Consider the following 23,587-nt stretch of genomic DNA (forward strand, 5'->3'; position numbering starts at 1 on the left):
CGTTTATTTAGAAACGGAGATATTGTTCACCGACGTTTTTAAGTGCAATGCGTAGCTATAACTAACATCAACTCTTCTGTTTTGGTTGTAAACGAACAGTTTCTGCAATGTTTGGAAACCGTAACGGTGCTTTGTGGGCTGTAGAAATGCGTGGCGTAATCGCCGTTCTGAATTGGTTCAGAGACGATCCACAACGTGGTCTATATGTGGTTGTAGAATGAATCAATATGATTTTAACGATCGTGGACGGGGCATGATCACCACAAGAATGCAAAGAAGACCAAGGACAGAGGTATGATTTTAGGGGATGATTACATGCCAAATTTCTTCCCGGGCTACAATTTCAGAAAGCACTCCTACAAATTTGCCAGACTCTCGTCGAAAAGCCCAAAAGGCTTTCTTAGTATTGAGAGCTCAGCTCCTGCCCAAGTATAGCTTAGTAGCAAAACTTCCTGCAATTAATTTGGAACGAGCAATTGCCTGCCTACCTATATTTTAAAAGTCCAGAAAGTCCTGCCTTCCTGCCTGCTTGCTTGCTAATACTTGATTTATTGGTTAATTGATCGATAATTGACCGACCGACCGACCGACCGACCGACCGACCGGCCGACCGACGAACGGACGGACCTACTGACGGACGCACGTTTGATTGATCGATTAATTGATTGATTGATTGATTGATTGATTGATTGATTGATTGATTGACTGACTGATTGAAAAACGAAAAGCTACACCAAACTTTGGGACCTTATTTGCAATTTAACTGAAAGCAATTTAATATGACTTTTCACCGCTCTTGAAATTTGTGTTTGCATGGCAACCATATTTCGGTAGGCACGTTTTTTTGTTTTTTTTTCAAAATTTTGATTTTTCATGTCCTTATTGAAACGTTACCCTGATAATGCAGTCCTTTTTTTAACTTTTATAGGTCGTTTAAGCATTGATTTCATTTTGTCATTTTTTTGAGATTTTCTCGGTTATGGAAAAATCCACAAGTACTAGATAGCATCTATTGGATAAAATGTCGTAATTAGGGCTTGCCACAAGTTGCTCGAGATTTCCCAAACGGTTGCCCGAAATTTCTCAAAAAGTTGCTCAAAGGTTGCTCCAAAAAGTCAAAAGTTGCTAAAAAGCCAAAACTTTTTTGTTTCTCTCTTCTTTTATTTGGTCTGATGCAAAAATATGCAATCTGTGCAACAAAAGTAACATTTTATAAGCATTTTTGTGCAATTTTGCGATGTAACCAGCGTCGCTAGATAAATTGGTTCTCAATACGTATGAGCAAATACTACGCATCAATATCAAAATTTTTTAAAACATTTTTTAACATTTCTTTTAACAAAAATTTAAAGAAATATATATTAAAAAAAATTAAAAAATTAAAGAAATTCACAAGTTGTCTACTGAAACATTGTAAAATGTGGAAGTATATATGGCCAATTACAGCACTAAAAGCTGCTTCGATATCTAGAAAACTAGAAATTGCTCAGAATGCAAAAAGTTGCTCGAAACGAAAAACGTTGCTCGAAATACGAAAAGTTGCCAAAAAGTTGCCGAGCAACTTATGGCAAGCCCTAGTCGTAATCACCACGTGATATGATGTCGTCATCCCGTGTGACGATCTACGTGAGGCCCCGTCCACACTACGCTGCAGAAATTTAAAAATACTTCAATCATCTGTCAGTTTGGATTTGTGTTTGAGAAAAACTCGGTCGTGGAAATCACATGATTATCGTGATGCCATCGGTCTCGAAAAGCTCCGTTTTCAAAATGTTTTCCGTCCACGAGAAAACATAAAACTGCCGTTCTCAAATTCCTCCGGTTTCAAGAGCGTTTTCGAAAAGTTCCTTTTTCTTGACGGATTAATGTGGACGATAGGCTTATCCGTAGAAACAGAGCTGCGTTTTCAACTTTCTCCGGCGTAGTGTGTGCGCTGCCTGAGCTAAGTTTCACGAGAGGCCTAAATCTAATTTGAATCCCCCCTCCCCCTCCCACCCCACTCGTGGAGGATCGAAAAACCCCGGCCATAAATATACAGTTAAGGTCTGTATTTTTATAATTTAAAGTGCACTGTGGTATTCTCCAAAATCCAGGATATTCTATGTTTTCCTTTACTTTATCATTCTTTAGGAGCGTTGCAGCTTTCCGGATTCCTTCGGAGCTGTGACACAAGGTGTTCTGCTGATTGAACCGATCAGCAGAACACCTTGTGTCACAGCGCCTTGTGTCACAGCACCTTGTGTCACAGCACCTTGTGTCACAGCACCTTGTGTCACAGCACCTTGTGTCACAGCACCTTGTGTCACAGCGCCTTGTGTCACAGCACCTTGTGTCACAGCGCCTTGTGTCACAGCGCCTTGTGTCACAGCACCTTGTGTCACAGCACGGCATTATTCCTCTGAATTTCTTCTTTCAACAATCAATTCAACGGAAAAAACATAGATATAGAAACAGCAGTCTTTTGCTCATATATTTTTCAATCTGCGACATGAACTTCTCAAAGAAAAATCATAATGTGGAATTAATAGTTGACATTTTTGTGTAATTTGATTGCGAACGATAAGTGTTATCTCGACTGTTGATTGGCTTTTACCTAAGTCGAATTCATGTTGATGATTAAAAAAAAAAAAAGAAACCAACAAACAAATTAGTGTTTTGGAAACGAAATCCAGCTCACAAGTTAAGCGTACCAAAACAACTGATAAATGTAATTTCAAGTTTCCTTAACTTAACAACTGAATGCTTAGTAACTTAGACACTTTATAGTTCATTTATTTGATATTTGGTTATTCATTTAGCAGTCAAGGAGATTGCGACGTTTTGGGTAAACAAAGTATATTATTAACTAACCGATAGAAATAAACCAAAAACTAACGTCATTCAAGTTAACTTTAGTTAATAGTCTATTCACTCAGTACCTTGGGGACTAATTCGAAGACAAAGAGGACGCCGCAGCTAAATTATTAACTCCGGACTTCTTAATACCTTTCCATTAAGCAAGGCTTTAATTAACCTATTAATTAGCATTAGGCCGACGTGACTTAAACGTTTCTTTGCCATGTAGTCCGACAGTCCGACAGTAGCAACCTTGAGTATTTAGCTTGACTTGTTAACAGAAATAAAAACTCTTTGAAAGTGAAATTAAAAGTAGTTATATTAAAATCGAGGGACGTTTCGATGACTCCATGTCGTAACCATTAAGTTCAAAGATGGAATAACAAATTTAAATAACTGCCAGCTTCACTACCGAGTTGATGTTTGACTCTGATGACCCTTTACCGCCCCCAAATTTGTAATTAGCCAATCAGACGTCGTTCGCGTTTGCCTGATCCTGAAGTTCTGCGAAATCAAGTCATTGACCAAATAAGGCCGGATTTGTTGCCAAATATACACTAGGCAATTGCTTAATCGTACCCGACTATTTTGATGCATATACGCTTCAGCGGTTGGGTTTCGCTTAAGGCAAGGTTAGACGTCGGAAACTCGCTTCTTTATGTGTATGTGCTGCGCACAGTCTGATAAAGCTTAGTGCGTGAAACTCAGAAATTTTCTATCCAGAATTTCACGTGTACATAGATTGGCTTATTCTGATGTAATACTCACGGCATTCTATTCATCCAGTTTTGTCTGTTATCTGATTAAATGGGCGACAGTTCCTCAAAACAAGTTGGCAATGGATCGTCCGCCCACATGGGGTGCACTTCATAGCTCAGACCTAACGAATATTACGTAATAAACATCTAAAAGTAAGGATACAGGGGAAAAAAATGCTATTACATAATACATTACAAAGGCTAACCGAAATGCAACTTGCACTAGCCTGAACGCTATTTATTACAGAAGTTTACTGTAGGCAAACAGGCTAGGAGCGCTATTTACTGTACGCAAACTGATCAAATCGTTCTCCAACAATAACACAGGATCGGGGGTGCTCCCTTATACGGGCTATATAAATATGTGAGTGCCCAAAAGGGTATGGTTTTAAACCGTTTGGTGTTGATTCTGTCCATTTTGATCTTAAATAGAGTATGGTTTTTTTCACTCTTAGCCTTGAATTGGGTATGCTCCTTTAGAAGAAACTATCCCAGCTAATCAAAGCTTATAAACATTGGCTTTTATTATATTGGTCTGAACTAGGGAACTAACTATATAAGGCGGGTGTGAAACAGGGTATTCCTTTAAGGGTCATGAACAGGGTAGAGAAAATCGGAAATTTTGGTCTGAAATAGGGTTAAGGGATTTGGGAAGCGGGTTGCACACTTACACCAAATTCTTTTGAGTGCATTCCTCCCCCCGGACCTAGAACTTGTTTTTGTTCCTCGCCTTTTTTGCGTACGTTTTTGCGGTTTTCCGGCATTTATCGTATTACGTTGTTTTTGTCGCTGTTTGTGTCTTTGTTCCCTGTTTACAAAAACTAAAATGTCACATCTCAAATGATATGAAAAGACACCAAATGGAGATAATTCGGTCTAACAGAAAGTTGAATTTCTACTCAAGTTTTAAAAGAGATGTAAGCAAATCTGAGTACCTAGAACAAGTAAAGAACCTCAAACATAGACAAGCTTTGGCAAAACTCCGATGTGGTAATCATAATCTTAGAATTGAATCTGGGCGACACTGTACTCCTAAATTACCTGAAACTCTTAGAATTTGTCAGTACTGCTGTTCTAACCAAGTTGAGAATGAAATGCATTTCTTATTTCATTGTGACCGATACAATAATATTAGACAACAAGTCACAAATGACATCATCAAGAAATATCCAAAATTTGATTCCTTTAATAACACAGAGAAAACAATATTTCTATTTAACAATGCTGATACTTTTATTTGTATAAAACTAGGTTACTTTACATATGAAGCACTACAAATAAGAGAACTTTGTAACCCTAGAACTTAAAATGAAGAATCTTGTAACTAACTATTTTTATTTTTCTTTCTGGTTGCTGTTGTATTTTGTTTCGTTTTTGAATTTTTATTTAGCGATTCTGCATTTAGGTAACACCATCTATATGGGAATACCACTAAATTGTTGCTGTTGTTGTTGTTTGTTTCGCGGTGATTGTAAAAAAAATGAAAAAAGGGCAAAAACCAGAATTAAAATGTTTATTACGTAATGGGAATCGCGTTACGCGATTATTACGCGTTACGTAATTGCGTTCATTCAGACGTGTCAGTAACGCTATTGTCGCTAAATTTTTGCGGTTTTCTGGCATTTACGTTATTTCGTTGTTTTTGTCGCTATTTGTTTCTTTGTTCCCTGTTTGTTTTGCGGTGTTTCTAAAAAAAAAAAAATTGAGAAAGGGCAAAAACCAGAATTAATGTGTTTATCACGTAAACGTACACCAGTCGCTAAATTTTTGCAGTTTGTTTGGCATTTACCGTATTCCGTTGTTTTTGTCGCTGATTGTTTCTCTGTTCCCTGTTTGTTTTACGGTGTTTGTAAAAAAAAAAAAAAAAAACTAGTTAAGGGCAAAACCCAGAACTAACGTGTTTATTGCGTAATGGTAACGCGTTTACTCACGCACGTGCTACACGTGTCCTTGAAGTTTCGTGATTCCTTCTGGGCCGTGACAATAAGGGCGGTACTTCTGATGTCCCATTTTTCTGTCAACAATCAATGCAGTACGTCGATTATAAACATTGAAATCTATAGAGAAATATTTTTTTAATTATAATACTTTGTGCCTTCTCGGGAGGTAATTACTCTCGTCCAATGAAAATTTCTCATTGGCACTCGTAAACAACTTATAGCACGCAATTTTAGCAATCACTGCTGTATAAATGCTCGCGGTTAATCCATTTCTCCGCATTCTCACGAAGAAGCCTTCCCAGGTGATTAACTCCAGTAGCACATACTGAGTGAAGACTGACGTTGGCAATTTTGCGACTGACAGTTTTTTTTGTGGCGTTTTATCGTTAAGGGTAAGTTTAATTGACGGTTATTTTAGCTGGTGTCTCAGTTTACTTTAACCATTGCGGCGTTTAATTTTGTAAAATTTAGTGTTGGTGAGATGACATCAAACTATAATTTCACCTAACTGCGTATCTCGACAACAGTCAGCAACTTTCAGCACATACTATCTCGTGTTTACTAGTGTATCGAATCGGCTACATGAGATATCTCCTTCACGTAAGTGTGTTTCCCTCTGTTTGTACTTAACATTTCTCTCTGTGTTTGAACCAAACGTTCGATCTCGTTAAAACCGATATCAAAGAGGTATACATCAGTTTGCAGTTGAAACTGTCTACGATAGCCACATTGGAGCAAAACTAGGCTTTTGTAGGAAGGTTTCGCCAGGAGCAAAAAACAATGTTTGATCAGGTTCGGCACAATATAAACTCAGTCCTGAACATTTTAGACAAATAGCCGCTATGTAGAGGTTGCTGTCACTACAGGTTGGGATGTACCACAAATTTATAATTTTCACAGAAAAATAAGAAATATTTCAGGTTTTTTTTTTTTTTTTTTTAGTCCCAATTTCAGCTTTGGTTATTTACGTAGCTTGTTCTTTGAACTTTGCCCTCCTTAAACTCAAAGTTCACGTTAAAAGCTTTTAGTGATTAAGACATGTTTCATATTTCGGATTTTTGGTCAAGTATGTGCACGGTAGTTGCTTAATCGTATCCGGCTTCTTTGATACATATACGCTTCAGGTAAGTTTAGACGTCGGAAACTCGCTTTTTTATGTGTATATGCTGCGCACAGTCTGATAAAGCTTAGTGCATGAAACTCAGAAATTTTCTATCCAGAATTTTATGTCTACATAGATTGGCTTATTCTTATGAAAAACTCGTTCTAATATATTCATCCCGTTTTGTCTGTTATCTGATTAAATGGGCGACAGTTCCTCAAAACAATTTGGCGATGGATCCACCTACACAGTGGTGTGCACGTCATAGCTCAGACATAACGATTATTACGTAATGAGCATCCAAAAGTAAGGATGGGGAAAAAAAATGCATATCTCATATTTCGTCCTTGTTGACCGATAAATGATTTGAAAAAGCTTTCCGCAAATCTCTAAGAATGAATTTTCTTGTTATTAGTGTCAATAAAGGTTTCCATTTATCAGCTATCGCTAATTTTTTTCCAGATGTCAGATCTTAGCCCTCTGGCAAGTCCCATTTGATCAGACCCGTTTTAGACTGATTATCTTTGACAATCTTTTGCGAGTTAACCTTAGCACGAGGCAATATTTGATGAAACTAAAACCCTATTAGAATAAATAATTTGTAACGGGTGTCTTAAAGGAGCTCAGTCACGTTATTTTGAATTATTTTTGCCACCTACAAAATTACCTTTAAATTGGAAGAAACCTGAGAATAAAAGTTCATTAAGATGGAAAAACATCAAGTAGCTAATAACACTCTATGCATGCTGCATGATGAAGCAAGGGTGGTTAAGGATGTAGGTGCGATAATTTTTCCTGCCTTTTTATACCATGACTTCTTTTACATTTAAGCGAAATGTCCACATTATCCAGTCGATTGAAGAATTTATAAACAATTATCCATTCGCCTTTGTTATGTAGGGTTGATTATAACAAACAATCGTCAGGTCAAATGTCCCCTAGCCGAACTGTTCGTAAAAGTCAGAACGTTTTAAGTTTATAGCCTGAATGTTGTTTACGTTGCCAAAGTTTGAAATCAGCACAAACACTTTGTCCTCCTCCACCCCCCCCCCTCCCCCACTCACCTACTCTAAGGCTTAACAGGAATAATGAACGTAAGAAAGAACTAAATTCATACTTAGTTCAAAACACTCTTCTCCTCTCAACCTGAACGTTCTTGTACAAAAGGCTTTACTTACAGAATCGTATCTTATATTTATTGTGTGATGGCTAATTTATGATTCAGTGACACTAGAGACTTTATTATTAATAATATATATATATGTTTTTTAACATTTCAGTTCCAAGATGCCTCAACGCAAGACTTCCATTTTCTCTTCCAATCCCGAAGAAAATTCCAACTCCTTTCAAAGTTTCCTGGCTTTGTCTAACCAAGAGAGTACCATTTTAAACTGCATCAAGGAGCACATCTTTCCTCTGATCAACGGAGGAATTTGTGAGATTCTATACAGTCGCGCGTCAAACGGTTCGCCTTTTCGTGTTCTCAGTGTTGGAAGCGGAGAGGGTCAAAATGACATCAACATTCTGAAAGCCTTGACTGACAACAAACGCCGTGCGGATGGAGAAGCCATTGCACTGATGAACCGCGTCGTTGAACCACACGTGGGTAGGTTGGAGAGATTTCGTTCAAAAACTGAGAAGTTATATGAACATTTTCAAGGACGAGCAAACATTGACTTTGAATGGATCCCCACGACGTTCCAAGAATACACGTCACAAAAGAAGGCACATGACGTCACATTTGATCTGATTCATTTCACACACAGCATCTATTATGTCGGAGTAGAAGAAGCGCTGGTTCATTGTTACGAGAAAGAGCTTGGTAAAGATGGCGTCATCATATCAATCGCTCAAGCCGAAGACGACCCTATGCTGAAGTTCGCCCGCAAATTCCCTGAACAGCGGAGTCCTTCATTCCCCAGGAATAAAGATGTCGTTGCCGTAGCGATCAAGAGAGGGTGGAAATTTTTCGCTTGTCCAGGTGATTCTAACAGCCTTGACATCACAACCATTTTCGACAGCTCCTCACGCGGAGGCAACTATCTCTTGGATTTTCTAACGAACCGAGTACAACTGCGCCAAAACGAAGGAATGGAAACCGTTAAAAAGATCCTGAAGTTTTGGAAGCAACAGTCGTTTGTTAACGAAGACGGGAGAAGAATTGTGGACATTAGAGATCATGCAGTGATCATTTTGAAAGGATTTGAACATTAGGAGGACTTTCTCAGACAAATTACATTTACTATGAATATTGCCTAATGTCACTTGAGAATTAAACTGTCGGCATACCAGGACCTATGCTTCATATTAATGAGATTCCCATTATTGATGCCAAGAAATCGCAGAGTTTACATATAGCGTTCTAGCAAACTACTAAAGAGCTTTACTTTGAACTGTATGTCCATGTAGTATGGTTAATTTATTAAGACATATACTATATTCACTTGCAAAATTTAAAACTTGTAAATAGCGTTGAAGTTTTTCTTTTTTTCTTTTCTTTTTTTTTTTTTTTTTTTTTTTTTTTTTGACGTGTTACGTACTTTGTAAATTTTGAACTCTTTTTCATAAGGCGACATATTAAGAATATATCCTTAAAATATATCCAGGACTGACATTTAGCAATGACATCTTACGTATTTTTGATAGCAAACAGTAGAACACAATTATGACATTACATGATTATTTTTAAACGAAATTTATTGCACCGTTGAAAAGAGAAGTAGATTTATACTTTGTAATTTCGTCTTTTTTGCCGTTAGCGTAAGAAAACCGGGTTGGCAAAATGACAAAAGTGCATGTACTACTCAGGACATTTATGGCAGATCAATGTCATGTGTCTGTAGTGGACAAACTACAGTCTGTAATCTGAAAATGTATGAAGAATGTTTTAGTCAGAGCATGTGGGATGCGATTACCATATTTATTCATATTACTAAATGACTCAAATATTCTAAATACTTTATGTAAAGGATGGTTATATTTAATCATATTTATACATATTACCTTTAAAATCCAATATTCTTCATTTATCTAAGGAATAACTGTATTCATTAAAAACTGGATCAATGAATAATGCAACTCAAGAGTTTTCATTGGCTTGGGGATCATGGTATATGAGCATGCGCTACACGTGTTACACTTGTGTGGAATTTGCGTCATTTAAGGTGGCTAAACAAAGTTTTTGATACCTGTGTTTCATTCACCTTTTTCTCCAAAACCCTCAGTGATCCTTTGGTCGCCAAAAATGGCAGCAAGCAAATTAACAACACAAACTTTGGTTTTTTGATAGTTAAGCTGACGTATGTGCCCGGCGTTGCCGTGGCAACTTGAATAAATATAAACAGGCCTTTGAAATCGGTTTTGTTTATTTGTAGAAAATCTAGTCATTAGATTTTCTCTATAATTTGCATGCAACAAGCTTGTGACGATGCTCACAAGTTAACACTATTTTAATAATTTAACGGAGAGATCTTTAATTATCCCTTGCTGAAGGTTCACTGGAATATCTAGAATTTCCTTTGTTAAAGTTCAATTTTTTTTTCGATACTCCAGTTACTTATTTCCTGAAGTATTTTCGTGCCAAATTTCGTGAAATTCTAATGAGTGGTTCTCGAGAAATAGGCGTATTTCCGAGAATTAAAAGCAAAAAAAAAAAAAAAAAAAAAAAAAACCTGAGAATTGCTGGATTCTCTGCATCGTTACATTTTCTAACATACCTTTACTAAATATGCCCCCGCTTTCTTTTATTTCTGCTGATTGAAAACCTGACAATAATATTGAACATCTTTGTATCAGCTAAAAGTTTTATTATTATTATTTTTTTTGTAAACTATATCACTCATACTGATCCAGTAACTTAGGCATCTTACTATGAATATGATCCAAACAATCAACTACGTTAACTAAACCAACACATTTTGTTTAACTCATTCTATCACATGATATTCTTTACATAATACTCCCACAAAGCATTTACAGCAGGGCAGTTTACCATATCTCGTTAGAAAGGACGCAAAAAGTACTTTCTGGAAAAAAAAAATGGGTTGCCTTCATGGAAACTAATATTTGTTTTACAAAAATGTCACTCAGTATAACTTTGTAGGGAAAAAAAGGTTAAAACATTATAGCAAAACAAAAAATTAAGTCAAATGCTGAAACAAACCATTTGTCTTGATATATGAGCAAACGTGTCTCGAAAGCAGAACGGAAGTCGATTTTTTTTTCCGAGACGTAACCAGAAGTATCGCGTTACAGTCACCATATATGTAAATTAGAGTCAAGCTTTTTGACCTCAACAAAAATGCTGCAAAACATTTACATTTACATTTGGACTGCAAAGTCACCCAGCCCACACATGAGCTCTACACCACGTAAGATTACTCAATACAAATAAGCGATTCCAATAAACGAGGTGCCAAAGGTAAAACTGGCGATCGGAAGAGTATTTAGCTATTTAGCAGCTATTTAGTTGCAATTGAACCATGCCACACTGACCTCGAATTTCTAGTATACTTCAGAATTTCTTAGGATACCTTCTGAGTTGTTTTTCTCCCAACATCCATCTTCAGGAACTTTGAAATCGTTTTCAATTTGTCCTAGATGATAATCTCGGTCATTTCGAAGCGACTTTATTTGATCGCGCTAAAATCGTCATATAAATGCAGGCCATATTGCATATTGTAATTGGAGTGTATTTTTGACCTTGAAATCCTGCTTGAAGATGGCGAAATGTGAACTCGTGGTTGGGAGACCTTGAAATGCTGCTCGAAGATGGCGAAACGCGAACTCGTGGTTACAAGAACCTTGAAATCAACAACACATTTCTTACTTTTTTGAAATTCCTTCTATGTATACACGCGGGGAATCCTAGGGTGCCTGCTCGCAGAGGCCAAAACCCTGCGAGAGAAAAGACCAACCCCATCAATACACTGTGTTGAATTATGAAGAAAAATAGTGTAGATAGCGCAGGCATTGAGTAAATAAAATGATCGCCGTATCGACGCCATGTTTACGGCGCTGAATTGCATTAGCAAGAGCGCGCTCGGAAACTGTGTTCGGCCACCTTAACCTAACTTGTGTTATGCACGCGTGTATTTGCTTACTTTTTACTAGTCCGGTATACAGTGTACTGAACATGAGTAACAACAGGTTGAAAATTTACACATACGTTGACATGTGCAGGACGTGATGCCGTGAAATGCATGTGTTTCACATGCACGTGTTACGTAATATGTAAACAAAAAACCGGTGTCAGCCAATGACCTCGAAGCCTTATTCGTATCTGGAAACGGGAACATTGCTCACCATCGCCAACTATTGTGGCCAAGCGCCCGCGAAGCGTAAGCGGTTTCTTAGAAATGTAACTGTCAAAATGCCGTCCAATTTTACAAAGAAATGTGTGGAGAGGTTTTTACTATTTCGGAACAGTCGGTTAAAAATTACAGATGGTACATTTGTCGGACGGAGATGCCATTATAACGACTGCTGTCTGTGTACTGCTGTAAATAATAAGACTCGGTAAAGTAACAGAAAAACCCCCTTCATTTTTCCTGTGCTTTGTTTCGAGGTGAGCGACCCACTTAAGCCTTTACACTTGCAGGTAAAATACACAAAAGTCTATAAATTAAAGACAGATACCTGTGCTGCTGTGCTTGGTACTTCAATTGCCGGAGTGGAGATCCATAATTGACTCTTTTCTTGACCATATCCTAAAATATGCAGTCGCAGCGAAATGTTTGACCCGCCTTTTTTCTTTGTAAAGAAGGCGAAAAACGTGTTGAACCTTGCGAGGACGGAGAACAAGCTTCTAACTGCAATATCGACTTCCGTCTCGAGAACCAGCTCTCGTTCGGAGCACAATTTTTGCTGAGAAACTCCGCAAGGTATGCCATGTTTGGGATCAAAATTTTCAGCGCGATTTTAGCTTTCTAAAGCTGCTAGTCTTTCTGGGATAGGTGTTACGGCAAGCTTTTGGCCAGCAGTTAAACGTGTGAGCAAGTTCACTTCCGGTGGTGCACCCGCGCGGACTTCGCGCGAAAATTTGAAAAATTTTGAAAAAAGAAAAAAGCCGGAAAACGTATTGCAGTTAGAAGCTTGTTTTCCGTCCTTGCAAGGTTCAATAGGACATTTTTTCATTTAATGTGTAGCTTAGTTAATGTAAGGAAAGGTCAACTCCTCTGTTTTGGCTGTAAACGAATTGTTTCTGCAATGTTTGCATGGAAACCCCAACGGTGCTCTGTGGCCTGTGAAAATGCGTGGCGCAAGCACGGTCTCTTTAATATCTTTATTTAAACTTGCAATGTGGTATTCTCCGAAATACAGGATGTTTTCTCTTTTTTTTTTTTTTTTTTTTTTACTATAGGAGCGTTCCAGGTTTGGGGATTCCTTCGGAGCTGTGACACAAGATGCTCTTCTGATCTTTTCGGCTTTCTTTATCTTAAGAGCAGCTTCGCCTAAATATCAACTAGACTTGGAAATAGCGAAGAAATCGAATTTCTTCAAACTCGCCCAGAATGAAGCCCTACGGGCACTAGTTACAAAAATATCGTTTTAAGTTCGATAAATCAAAAATTATTTTTTTCCGCAATTTTTTCGTTTCGATGCCCCAAATCGGCCAAAATCCATCGAAAATGAGCGGCATATTCAGAGGCTCGTAGACTCAAAAGTAAAAATCTTCATTACAAACTGATTGCCTGTCGTATTTGTACTTCCTTTTTGTCTATTTAGAGCTAAATAGATCGTGATTTGATTAGAACTTAAATATTTGACGAATTTTCTAAATTAACGACCCAAGACAGCTTTACAAGAGGTCTACATTTAGCCTATTTTCAAATGCTAAAAAGGCGTTCTGGTACACGGCTTTTCCCAAAACGACTAGTTTGGTGTGAAAGAGCATTCTTTCTTCTTCAAATTAGTGAAATAAAATTTTTGGGTAAATAAAATCGCGAGCGCTGAGATAGCGAACTAAATGCAGCACTTCTTCCTGAAAACGTGACCTTTGACCCGAGCGTAACGAAACCGATTACTGCAAGAAAACCCGGAAGAAAAGTAAACGCTTCGTTATTTTGAAACAATTTCTAGTGATATCTCTCCGAAACCATGATTGCAAGAAATTATTTCCAGATATGAAATCTTACAGGGTCAAAAAAGGAGCTAAAGGGCGCATTTTGACACAATAACTTTGTTTGCTGAGAATTGAAGTCAATGACCGTTAACGAATTCCAGTGAAATTTGCAAACTTGAAGTATGTTAGCCGATACTTACCTGAATAGTTATATTAATAGAAGAGTCGTCTTCTTGGATTAACCTTCAAAAGAAGCAGGATCCAGATTTGAAAACCTCTGAAAGAAGAAATGTTTTATGTTCCGTGACCTGCCCGCTGCTATAAATTAGCTTAAATTCCATGCACATGCCGACCGCATGTTTGTCGTAAAACGAACTGAACTCCACTGACAGTTTCCATGGGCAACCCCAAAATAAACAATCCCCAAAAATGTAAAGTGAAATTGGCTGTCTTCATGAACAGTTAGAAGCTAGAGTCAAGTTCCATTACCTTTTAAAAGTGCTTGATTCTACTTTGTTCACTCAGTAGTTACTGTCACGTTCGAATACTGCGTAGTATCGGTCACGCCAAAACACTGCAGACCGTGCAGACTGAGTAAGTTTCCCATACAAAGTCTTGTACGCGTTTGTTTATTGAATCAAAAGTCAATTCTGCGCTTGTGCAACCTGTGGATAAATGACAGACTTTCAGATATATTTAACACTATTTTGTAACTAGACCTAAAAAAAGGAGTCACAATGAAAAGCCCATCAAGTCTCTGCAGTAACACAGCGGTCAAACGTCTGCGCATGTGCGAGCAATGGAGCAACTAAAATGCGGCCAAAATATTTTCATGACACTGTTCTTTTCGTGGGTCATCGGTATCCTATAAATGACATTTTCCTCGTTATTTATATATTTGTTTATGTTTTAGCCGGTACAACGGGAGCTAACAGAAATGACTTGAGAGTTAAAAATTGTTCTACCTTCTGCTTGTTGCAGATCTTTCTTTTCCGTGGTATGTATTTTCCGTGCTCCTTTAATTTTTTGTCCGCCTCGACTTTGCATTTAGTGCACCAGTTTTTTCCAGGTTTGTAGTTTAGAAAAGATTTTCCCACCTGGTGAAAGACCAGGTACAGTCGGTTTGGGATCGGTATTTTGGCCAGCTATGCCCCCATGACGATGGACATGAACATCGTTTGTCGTTTCGATTCATCTCGTTCCTGTGCTTCAGACAAATCAAGGATCCGGATGGAATCCCTCAGTCCTTACCAAAATTTTTCCAGCTCGTCTGAGCGAAGCCGAATCACTGCAATTGTCTTTTTCTTCTCCCATTTTTCCTTCTTTTACACATCGTTTGTCGTCCGTTTCCGGCGTCACGCAAGGTGTGATTAATAAAAACAAATAAAAATATACTACGCCGTCGGCTCGTAGCATGACACGGGTTTTAAGACTTATAAACTTTTTTGGCAAAGCTCAAAACAAAATGGTAAATCAACAGAATACCGGTAACTTAGTAAACTTTGTGTCTGAAAAGTCTTAAGTTTTCCTTTTACCTGCTTTCTTTTCCTTTTACAGATTTCTATGAACTTTTCAATTTTTTTTCGTAAATTTTGCGTGACACCGGTTGTTTCCCATGTTTTCCTTTAAATTTTTGCGCGGGAAATTGGCTCGCGGCTGCCAAAAAATTGTACCAATTTGCGCATGCCCGACGTTTGACCGCGGTGTTGTCTGCAGTCTGCACGGTCTGCACTGTTTTGGCGTGACCGATTCGCGGCATTCGAACGTGAGAGTAGTGGACAAAGTCGACGCAAACAAATAAATTCAAGCACCCTTTAAAGGTAATGGAACTTGACTCTAGCTTCTAACTGTTCATGAAGACAGCCAATTTCACTTTACATTTTTGGGGATTGTTTATTTTGGGGTTGCCCATGGAAACTGTCAGTGGAGTTCAGTTCGTTTTACGACAAACATGCGGTCGGCATGTGCATGGAATTTAAGCTAATTTATAGCAGCGGGCAGGTCACGGAACATTAAACATTTCTTCTTTTAGAGGTTTTCAAATCTGGATCCTACTTCTTTTGAGGGTTAATCCAAGAAGACGACTCTTCTATTAATATAACTATTCAGGTAAGTATCGGCTAACATACTTCAAGTTTGCAAATTTCACTGGAATTCGTTAACGGTCATTGACTTCAATTCTCAGCAAACAAAGTTATTGTGTCAAAATGCGCCCTTTAGCTCTTTTTGACCCTGTAAGATTTCATATCTGGAAATAGTTTCTTGCAATCATGGTTTCGGAGAGATATCACTAGAAATTGTTTCAAAATAACGAAGCGTTTACTTTTCTTCCGGGTTTTCTTGCAGTAATCGGTTTCGTTACGCTCGGGTCAAAGGTCACGTTTTCAGGAAGAAGTGCTGCATTTAGTTCGCTATCTCAGCGCTCGCGATTTTATTTACCCAAAAATTTTATTTCACTAATTTGAAGAAGAAAGAATGCTCTTTCACACCAAACTAGTCGTTTTGGGAAAAGCCGTGTACCAGAACGCCTTTTTAGCATTTGAAAATAGGCTAAATGTAGACCTCTTGTAAAGCTGTCTTGGGTCGTTAATTTAGAAAATTCGTCAAATATTTAAGTTCTAATCAAATCACGATCTATTTAGCTCTAAATAGACAAAAAAGGAAGTACAAATACGACATGCAATCAGTTTGTAACGAAGATATTTACTTTTGAGTCTACGAGCCTCTGAATATGCCGCTCATTTTCGATGGATTTTGGCCGATTTGGGGCATCGAAACGAAAAAATTGCGGAAAAAAATAATTTTTGATTTATCGAACTTAAAACGATATTTTTGTAACTAGTGCCCGTAGGGCTTCATTCTGGGCGAGTTTGAAGAAATTCGATTTCTTCGCTATTTCCAAGTCTAGTTGATATTTAGGCGAAGCTGCTCTTAAATTTCTTCTTTCAACAATCAATACAACGGAAAATATAAAAGAGTAGTCTTCTAGACAATTTTTTTGGTTTGATCTGCGACATTTGTTTTTTTCATGAAAAATCATAATTTGGATTAATACTTGACATTTTTGTGTAATTTGATTGCGAACGATAAGTGTTGTTGACTGTAGTTTGGCTCTTACCTTAGGTCAACTTCATGTTGATGACTCAAAAACAAACAAACAAGAAAGCAAATTAGTGTTTTGGAAACGACATCAAGTTTATAGATTTAGCGTACTAGAATAGTAAATAAAATTTCAAGTTTCCCCAACTCGGACAACTGAATGCTTAGTACTTCGGCACTTTATAGTTCATTTATTTGATATTTGGTTATCCATTTAGCATTCAAAGAGGTTGTGACGTTTCAGGTGAACAAAGTATATTAATTAACGGCTAGAAACCAAAAACGAACGTCACACAAGTTAACTTAATAGTCAATTCACTCAGTACCTAGGCGTCTACTTGTCTTTGCCATTAAGTCCGACAACCTGACAGTAGCAATTGCAACCTCGAATGTTTTTGGAGAAAACATCTGAGCATGAAAAGCAGCGATATTAAAATCGAGCGATGTTAATTTCGATGACTCCATGTCATAACCATCAAGTTCAACAATGGAACAACAGATTTAGCTGTTAGCTTTACAACCGAACCTCCTACTATTAAGAAGAGATTATGGAAGCCATTAGAGATCTTAGGAAAGGCTTGGACAAGATCAACTTAATGCTGAGTTCTTTAAGGGTAATCCAGAACTCACAGCAGAGATTTTACTCCCACTCTTTGCTAAAGTATGGAATGGCGAGGGGATACCAAGTGACTGGAGCAAAGGTGTCATCATACCAATTCCTAAAAAAAAGGTACACTGCCTGATTGTGACAATTGGTAGGGTATCACACTACTATCCCTACCAAGCAAAATCTTTTGTAAGGTCTCAGATAACGACAAAACGTTGGAGTTTATAAAACATGTTTCGACAGAAACTTCTGTCATCCTTGGATCAACTGAGGATGACAGAAGTTTCTATCAAAACATGGTTTATAAACTCAAACGTTTTGTCGTTTTCTTGAAATGCTTGTCTTGTCTGCTACTATCAAGACATTTTGTAAGGTCATTGTGAAACGTCTGTCTTTGGCGGTCAATGAAGTACAGCGAGTTTTAGGTCGAGGCTGCACAGAACACACCTTTTCCTTGAGAAACATCAATGAACAGTGTCATGAATGGCAGAGAGGATGGTACGTCAATTTCGTAGACTTTAAGAAGGCTTTTGATAGTGTCCATAGAGAGAGTTAATAGAGTATCCTCAGGGCGTATGGCATACCTGTACACATCGTCCGAGTAATAAAGAAATTCTATACTGACTTTCATTGCTCAGGGCTCGTTTGGATGCTCTAACCTGAGCTTCCACGGGAAATCGGATGACCGTCAGGGACGTGTCATGTCAGCATTACTGTTTATTAATATTGTCATCGATTGGCTGCTTTGACAAGCTAACGAAGATAAAAGGAAAGGAATACGCTGGACAATGTTAACTGTTCTGGAAGATCTAGATTATGCCGACGACATCGCTTTGCTATCTCATTCTTTTCGTGGCATCCAGGAAAAAATTAAACTGATAGGATTGACAGATTCGCTCAGAAGGTAGGGCTTCAGGTCAATCCTATTAAGACAGGAGTCTTGCCTGTAAACATTGCCCATTACGATTGGACAGTTACGCCTCAAAATGACCCAACAATTCACCTATTTGGGTAGTACCGTCTGTAGTGATGGGGGGGAGGGGGGCTGACCTATACATACGGCAGAAGATCGATTGGTAAGGCTACAGGGGCCTTTGCAAAGTTATGACCCGTGTGGATGAACAGATACTACAGCAGAAGAACGAAGACTAAGATCTACTAAACTTGTGTAATCTCTGTACTACTCTATGGATCGGAATGTTGGAGAAGGACTGTGTATGATCTGAAGAAGCTGCAAAGCTTTCACACATCTTGTCCTCGAAAAGTCACGCATATTGTCCATATTGTTAGAGAATAAAAATGCTAGCCAGAATGTATTCCATATATATAACCATTCATTATTAAATTATTAAGGGAAAACTTGTTTTTGGTGCAGGATAATATAATCGTGAGATATTTCAAGTATTAAAGAAAAGGTTACTTAATTTTCTATTTCGGTACTGATCAAATTACATCTTCTCCTTATATTATGTTATTATGTAGTTTTACCTAAGAACTAAAACTTGAGTTATTCATATTCCACTGGACACCATCATTTAGGGATTTTCCAGCTGTGTTTACCGTTGCTATGGTTGGTTTATTTTTGGCGTCAATCGAGATAATGAAATAAAATTGATGTCTAGTTTTTTGGAAATGCTCTTCCTGGAAATATTCATTCTGGGTTCTATAACTTATCAGGATTTTTTTGTGTAATTCTTTAGCCAAACCTTATTCGTTTGGTAGTCCTTTCCGGGACATTGAAATACGGTTGTTTAATTAAAATTCGTATCTCGTTCGCACTTCACACAAAGGTGCAAGGAAATGTGTACATACCACAAATAGCACTAAGGTGTCCTTTTGAATATGTTTAAACTCGAGAGTACGAACAGGTTATGATATGGACTACGCGGGCTTACTCGGGCCCCACCATCCCCTACTTCGTCGAGTTCTTGCTCCATTGTGAATACCTGGAAGAAATCACATTACTTAGGCATAAAATTACAGTCCAACAACGTGAAAAAAGGACAAAAGAGCCCGCCACTCACTCCTCACTCCACGACATAATAGTGAGCTTAAGCAAGGACGATCGCGACGCTGAGAACGACGCCGAGTCAAAAATGACGTTATATTTTACCAGTGAATTTCGCAGTTGCGTAGATCTGTTCAGTACGTCAGTGGCTCTAAGAACGTGCTCAGGCTAAATAGCCTATGACAACAATTCCAAATGGAAATACGAAAACTTAGCCGTCGTCGTTTACGTTCCTCAGACTACACAGAACTTGGTCGTTTCACTTTCTCGTCGTGTACAAAGATTTATAACGCACGTGCACAGCTATTGTTTTACTTATTATACCTTTTGTTTGGTGACGTTCTCGTTCCCTCTCTCGCCCCTCCACCCCGTGCTTCGTCGAATTTTTGCTCTTGCTCCAATTTACGTGCGATTAGAAGTGCTTGAAAGTTCTTTGTTCGGGAACGCTTGTTACGGGCTACAGAAGCCCGTGCCAGGTAACCAGCAAACGCAGACGTATTTTCGGCTATCGCTTGTTCGGCGGAGACAAGCGACAGCCGGAACTAAATACGTCTGCAGTCGCAGGCTAGTGTCCCATTACAAGGCTTGTACTCAGGCACTAAATGGTACTTGTGTACTTCGAGTAACCAGTGTCTGAACGCAACACTATTGTGTGCTGCGGTGCCCAGGCACCAGTGCTCGAGACACCAAGTATGAACACAGCCTTAGTGCCCAGCAAAAACTGTATTCGTGCACCGTGCGCAGGCATCGAGTGTGAACATAACCTATGTTGTTCCTATTTCTTGGTGTGACCCTTTCGGCGTGGAGATCGATTGAAGCCGGTGCATGATTTTTCGAAAATGTTATCGAACTGGTCTGATTCGTCGAGCTTTGTCTGTTTTTGTGAAGTCATGGCATGAATCTTTAGGTGGGAGGTTTGACTGAAAGTCATGCGACTTTTGAAAATTAATGTTATAGCCAGTGAAACATGTGATTTGCCTTCTAGTATGAAGTTATTGCGTGACTTTTTCAGCAGGTCAGGAAGTTCAAGTCAGGGTCTCAAAGAGTGTTAGGGCTCCAGAGCTCTGAACCTAAAACAGTGGGACTAAAGGCCGGCTCTAAACCCAAAAGAGTAGGACTTCGGGGCTCCACAACACCTACCTTAAGGCTCCAGGCACCACAGCTAAGACTGCTGTCCAGAATATTTAACAGTTTTAATTATTAAAGATGAAAACTTTTAAAAATAATTAAAGACTTTTAAAACCTCCCCTTTATATTAAACTTAGTATCAAATATTCAAAAGGTTGATGCAAACTCAGGCAGCGCATGTTACTAAATACGCAACGTCTTACCCGGTGTACACTTTATTTATGAAACTGTACTTTGGAAAAAGGCAGGGAAATTAAATGGCATTTCCAAGCCCCTTATAATAAAAATTTCTTCGCTCGATTAGTTTGTTTTTCCTAGGTGCGTTCTCCGTGAAAATGCATGCTGCCTCCCTCAACGAACTGGCCAAAGTTTGCTGAGTTTTTACCTTCGATAAATATGATTTTTGCGTATAAGGTTATCTTTCCTTGAGAACAAACTTATGAGTTTAAAATCACGGCTATTTATGAATCAATTAAGAGGAGTAATATGAGATCCAATATGGAAAGTGTTTTGGTTAACTGACTTATTTCGCCTGTCTGAGCTGACTTTAAATTAAATTATTAGCCTAAAGGTTAAAAACTTCAGAAAACAAAGAAACCCAATTGGATAATTGCGTTACAGGCTGGACAATAGCAAAACGAAAGTATCTGTTGCTCTTTCCCCTAACTAGATTCCATTATTTTCTGCGTGCTAAAAGTGACTGAATTATTTACTTTGGGCTCCGGGCTCCCTAGCAAAACTTTCAGGGCTCCGCACTCCGCATCTAAAAGAGATCAGGGCTCTAGGCAGTGAAATGATGGGGCACCGGGCTCTACGCTCAAAACGTCCGCACTCCAGGGAAAACATCAATCCAAGATGACCGGTGATTGTTGCGTTTTCAAATTCCACTGGCGTAATGTGGATAGAAAACATTCGATGCGTTTAATTTTCAGCGCGAAAAATTCCTTTTCAAATTTATCCGACATAGTGTGGACTAGACATTATATGCAGAACGATAACATGCACGCGAAGATTACAGACTCTACATCCCAGGGGCCGGAGGTACTCCCTTGTATGGGCTACATGGGTATGTGCGGCCCAAAGGGAAGGGTTTTTCAGCCGTTTTGGTCATGAAAAGGGTATCGATTTTGGCCATTTTGTTTATAAATAGGGTATGGTTTTAGCGCTCTAGTCTTGAATTGGGTATGTTTCTTAGAAGAAGCTAATTTTTCATCCTTATCAACAAGACCGTCAACAAGAGCCCTTCATAACTTATGTAAGGAATAACTGTGTCACTCGCAACGGTCATAAATAGGGTATCAAATTTTTGGTCAGGTCATAAATAGGGTAGCAAAAAACGCAGATTTTGGTCTTAAATAGGGTAAGGGTTTTGGGAACTGGGCCGCACACCCCCACCCAACTTTTCTAGAAGTACCCCCGCCCTCCCGCCCTCCCCCCCTCCCCCCGGGCTCTTCTTAAATGGACGTGAATACAAAATTATTTGACCAATAACCTGAAATAAGAAAACTATATATTTAAACTTTCTCGGGTACGATTCGTGTCAAGTAAATTAATCTGTTCGTGTGTTCTTCGCTACGTTCGATCTCTACGCCTGAAACTTACTCAGTCACGAAAACGCTACGTGACAATTTCATTGTATGAGTCACGAAATGAAATATAATCTGACCTTTTTTGACATAACAGCCGCTGATTGATAACAGCTACCATATTAAAGGTCATCTTTTCACATTAAAATAGCTCACATTCGCATCATTAATGTTACGCAACGCAAAAAGCCTGCAATAAACATGTTAAATTTGCGTGCTGTCCATTGTGTTAACTCCCAAACCCTTTTACGATGATGACTGCATTGTCTCCAAGTTCCACAACTCTCTTACCTTGCTCACTGATAGACGATTCTTCCTCCCAAAACTTTAACATTTTGTCGACTGTTTCACTATTCTCATTTTGTCGGACGCTCATCCTGTATGTAAGGAAATCTAAGAGAGCATTTCCTTCGAGCGACGAGCTATTGAAAATTGAAGTGATATCGAGGCTTTTAAAATCGCCGGAGCATACAAAATATTTCCATCCTTTCTCTCTTGCCACATCAACAACATTGTTATTCCTGGTCATTGAATTTATCAATCGATCGCCAAATTTCTCAGCGTATTTGCAAATAGGCGAGGCCTCGGATTCGGTGATAGATATTAAAATGCCTTGCCGTCCAAGCTCTTTCTCGCAACAATGAACCAGCACATCTTCGACTCCAAGGTAGTAGATGCTGTGGATGAAATGAACCACATCGAATTTGCCATCATCTGCTCTCTTTTGGGAGGAATATTCTTGGAAGGTCATCGGAATCCACTCGAAGTCAACATTTGCTCGTCCCTTGAAATGGGCGCGAAGATTTGGCGCTTTTGCGCGGAATGCTGCGAGCCTGTCTGCATTTTGTTCAACTACACGGTTGACCATTGACATTGCTTTCCCCTCGTTTGGGGGAATCTTGCTGAGTGCTTCTAAAAGGTTAATGTCATTTCCACCCTCGCCGCTCCCAACACTGAGAACACGAAACGGCGATTCGTTAAACGAGTGTTCCTCTAGAAGCTTGCATACTCCGGTCTTGATTACAGGAACAATGTGCTCTTCTATGCATTTTAAAATGGATTTCTCCCGTTGGTACGTTGAATCCAGAAAACATTGAAATGAGCGAGAATACGCTTCAGGATACAAGTAAAGAGGTTGAGCCATCTTGACAAAATTCAATACTTAGTAATTCATATCAAATAATTCAACGGTAATCAATAGCCATTACGCAAACAGACATCGCGCTTAAAGGCGTCACGCAAAAAGGCATCACTCAGAAAGGCATCACGCAAAAAGGTATCACGCGAAAAGGCATTACCAATTACCCTTAAAGGCACAACGCTAATAGGTATCACGCAAAAAGGCATAAGCGCCTCCAGTCTAATCTGCGCCCCTATTCTAATATTCACTGCCTCAAGGAAAACCAGCCTTGCCATGCAGGGTTAGCACGGCTCAAGGGCCATGAGTAATTTACGCGACAG

At 38.7% G+C, this 23,587-nt stretch overlaps 2 protein-coding genes and 1 long non-coding RNA gene across 3 annotated transcripts; 1 reads left to right on the forward strand and 2 right to left on the reverse strand.

Moving 5' to 3' along the window:
• Window positions 1–14: 14 nt before the first annotated feature.
• LOC110058711 (histamine N-methyltransferase-like) lies at window positions 15–9,156 on the forward strand. The gene is made up of 2 exons (XM_020765372.2): window positions 15–292; window positions 7,916–9,156. Exon 2 carries the CDS (start codon window positions 7,923–7,925, stop codon window positions 8,847–8,849), a length of 927 nt encoding a protein of 308 aa, XP_020621031.2. The 5' UTR covers window positions 15–292; window positions 7,916–7,922; the 3' UTR covers window positions 8,850–9,156.
• A 3,804-nt stretch (window positions 9,157–12,960) lies between these two features.
• Window positions 12,961–14,409, reverse strand: LOC149115730 (uncharacterized). Its single transcript, XR_016206266.1, has 2 exons — window positions 14,188–14,409; window positions 12,961–13,975 (listed from the first exon to the last, which is right to left on the reverse strand). It is a non-coding gene; the product is annotated as an uncharacterized LOC149115730 (long non-coding RNA).
• A 7,624-nt stretch (window positions 14,410–22,033) lies between these two features.
• Window positions 22,034–23,324, reverse strand: LOC110058705 (histamine N-methyltransferase A-like). Its single transcript, XM_020765366.2, has one exon. The coding sequence runs from the start codon at window positions 23,268–23,270 to the stop codon at window positions 22,356–22,358; it is 915 nt and encodes a 304-aa protein (XP_020621025.2). The 5' UTR covers window positions 23,271–23,324; the 3' UTR covers window positions 22,034–22,355.
• Between the last annotated feature and the right edge of the window lie 263 nt (window positions 23,325–23,587).

Source organism: Orbicella faveolata, unplaced genomic scaffold (assembly GCF_042242905.1).
Source record: "Orbicella faveolata isolate gen_17 unplaced genomic scaffold, um_ofav_v1 contig_13, whole genome shotgun sequence".
NCBI lineage: Eukaryota > Metazoa > Cnidaria > Anthozoa > Scleractinia > Merulinidae > Orbicella > Orbicella faveolata.

Coding starts and splice junctions, on each gene's coding strand:
- LOC110058705 (XM_020765366.2), bottom strand. CDS start 23,270: ATGGCTCAACCTCTTTACTTGTATCCTGAAGCGTATTCTCGCTCATTT.
- LOC110058711 (XM_020765372.2), top strand. CDS start 7,923: ATGCCTCAACGCAAGACTTCCATTTTCTCTTCCAATCCCGAAGAAAAT.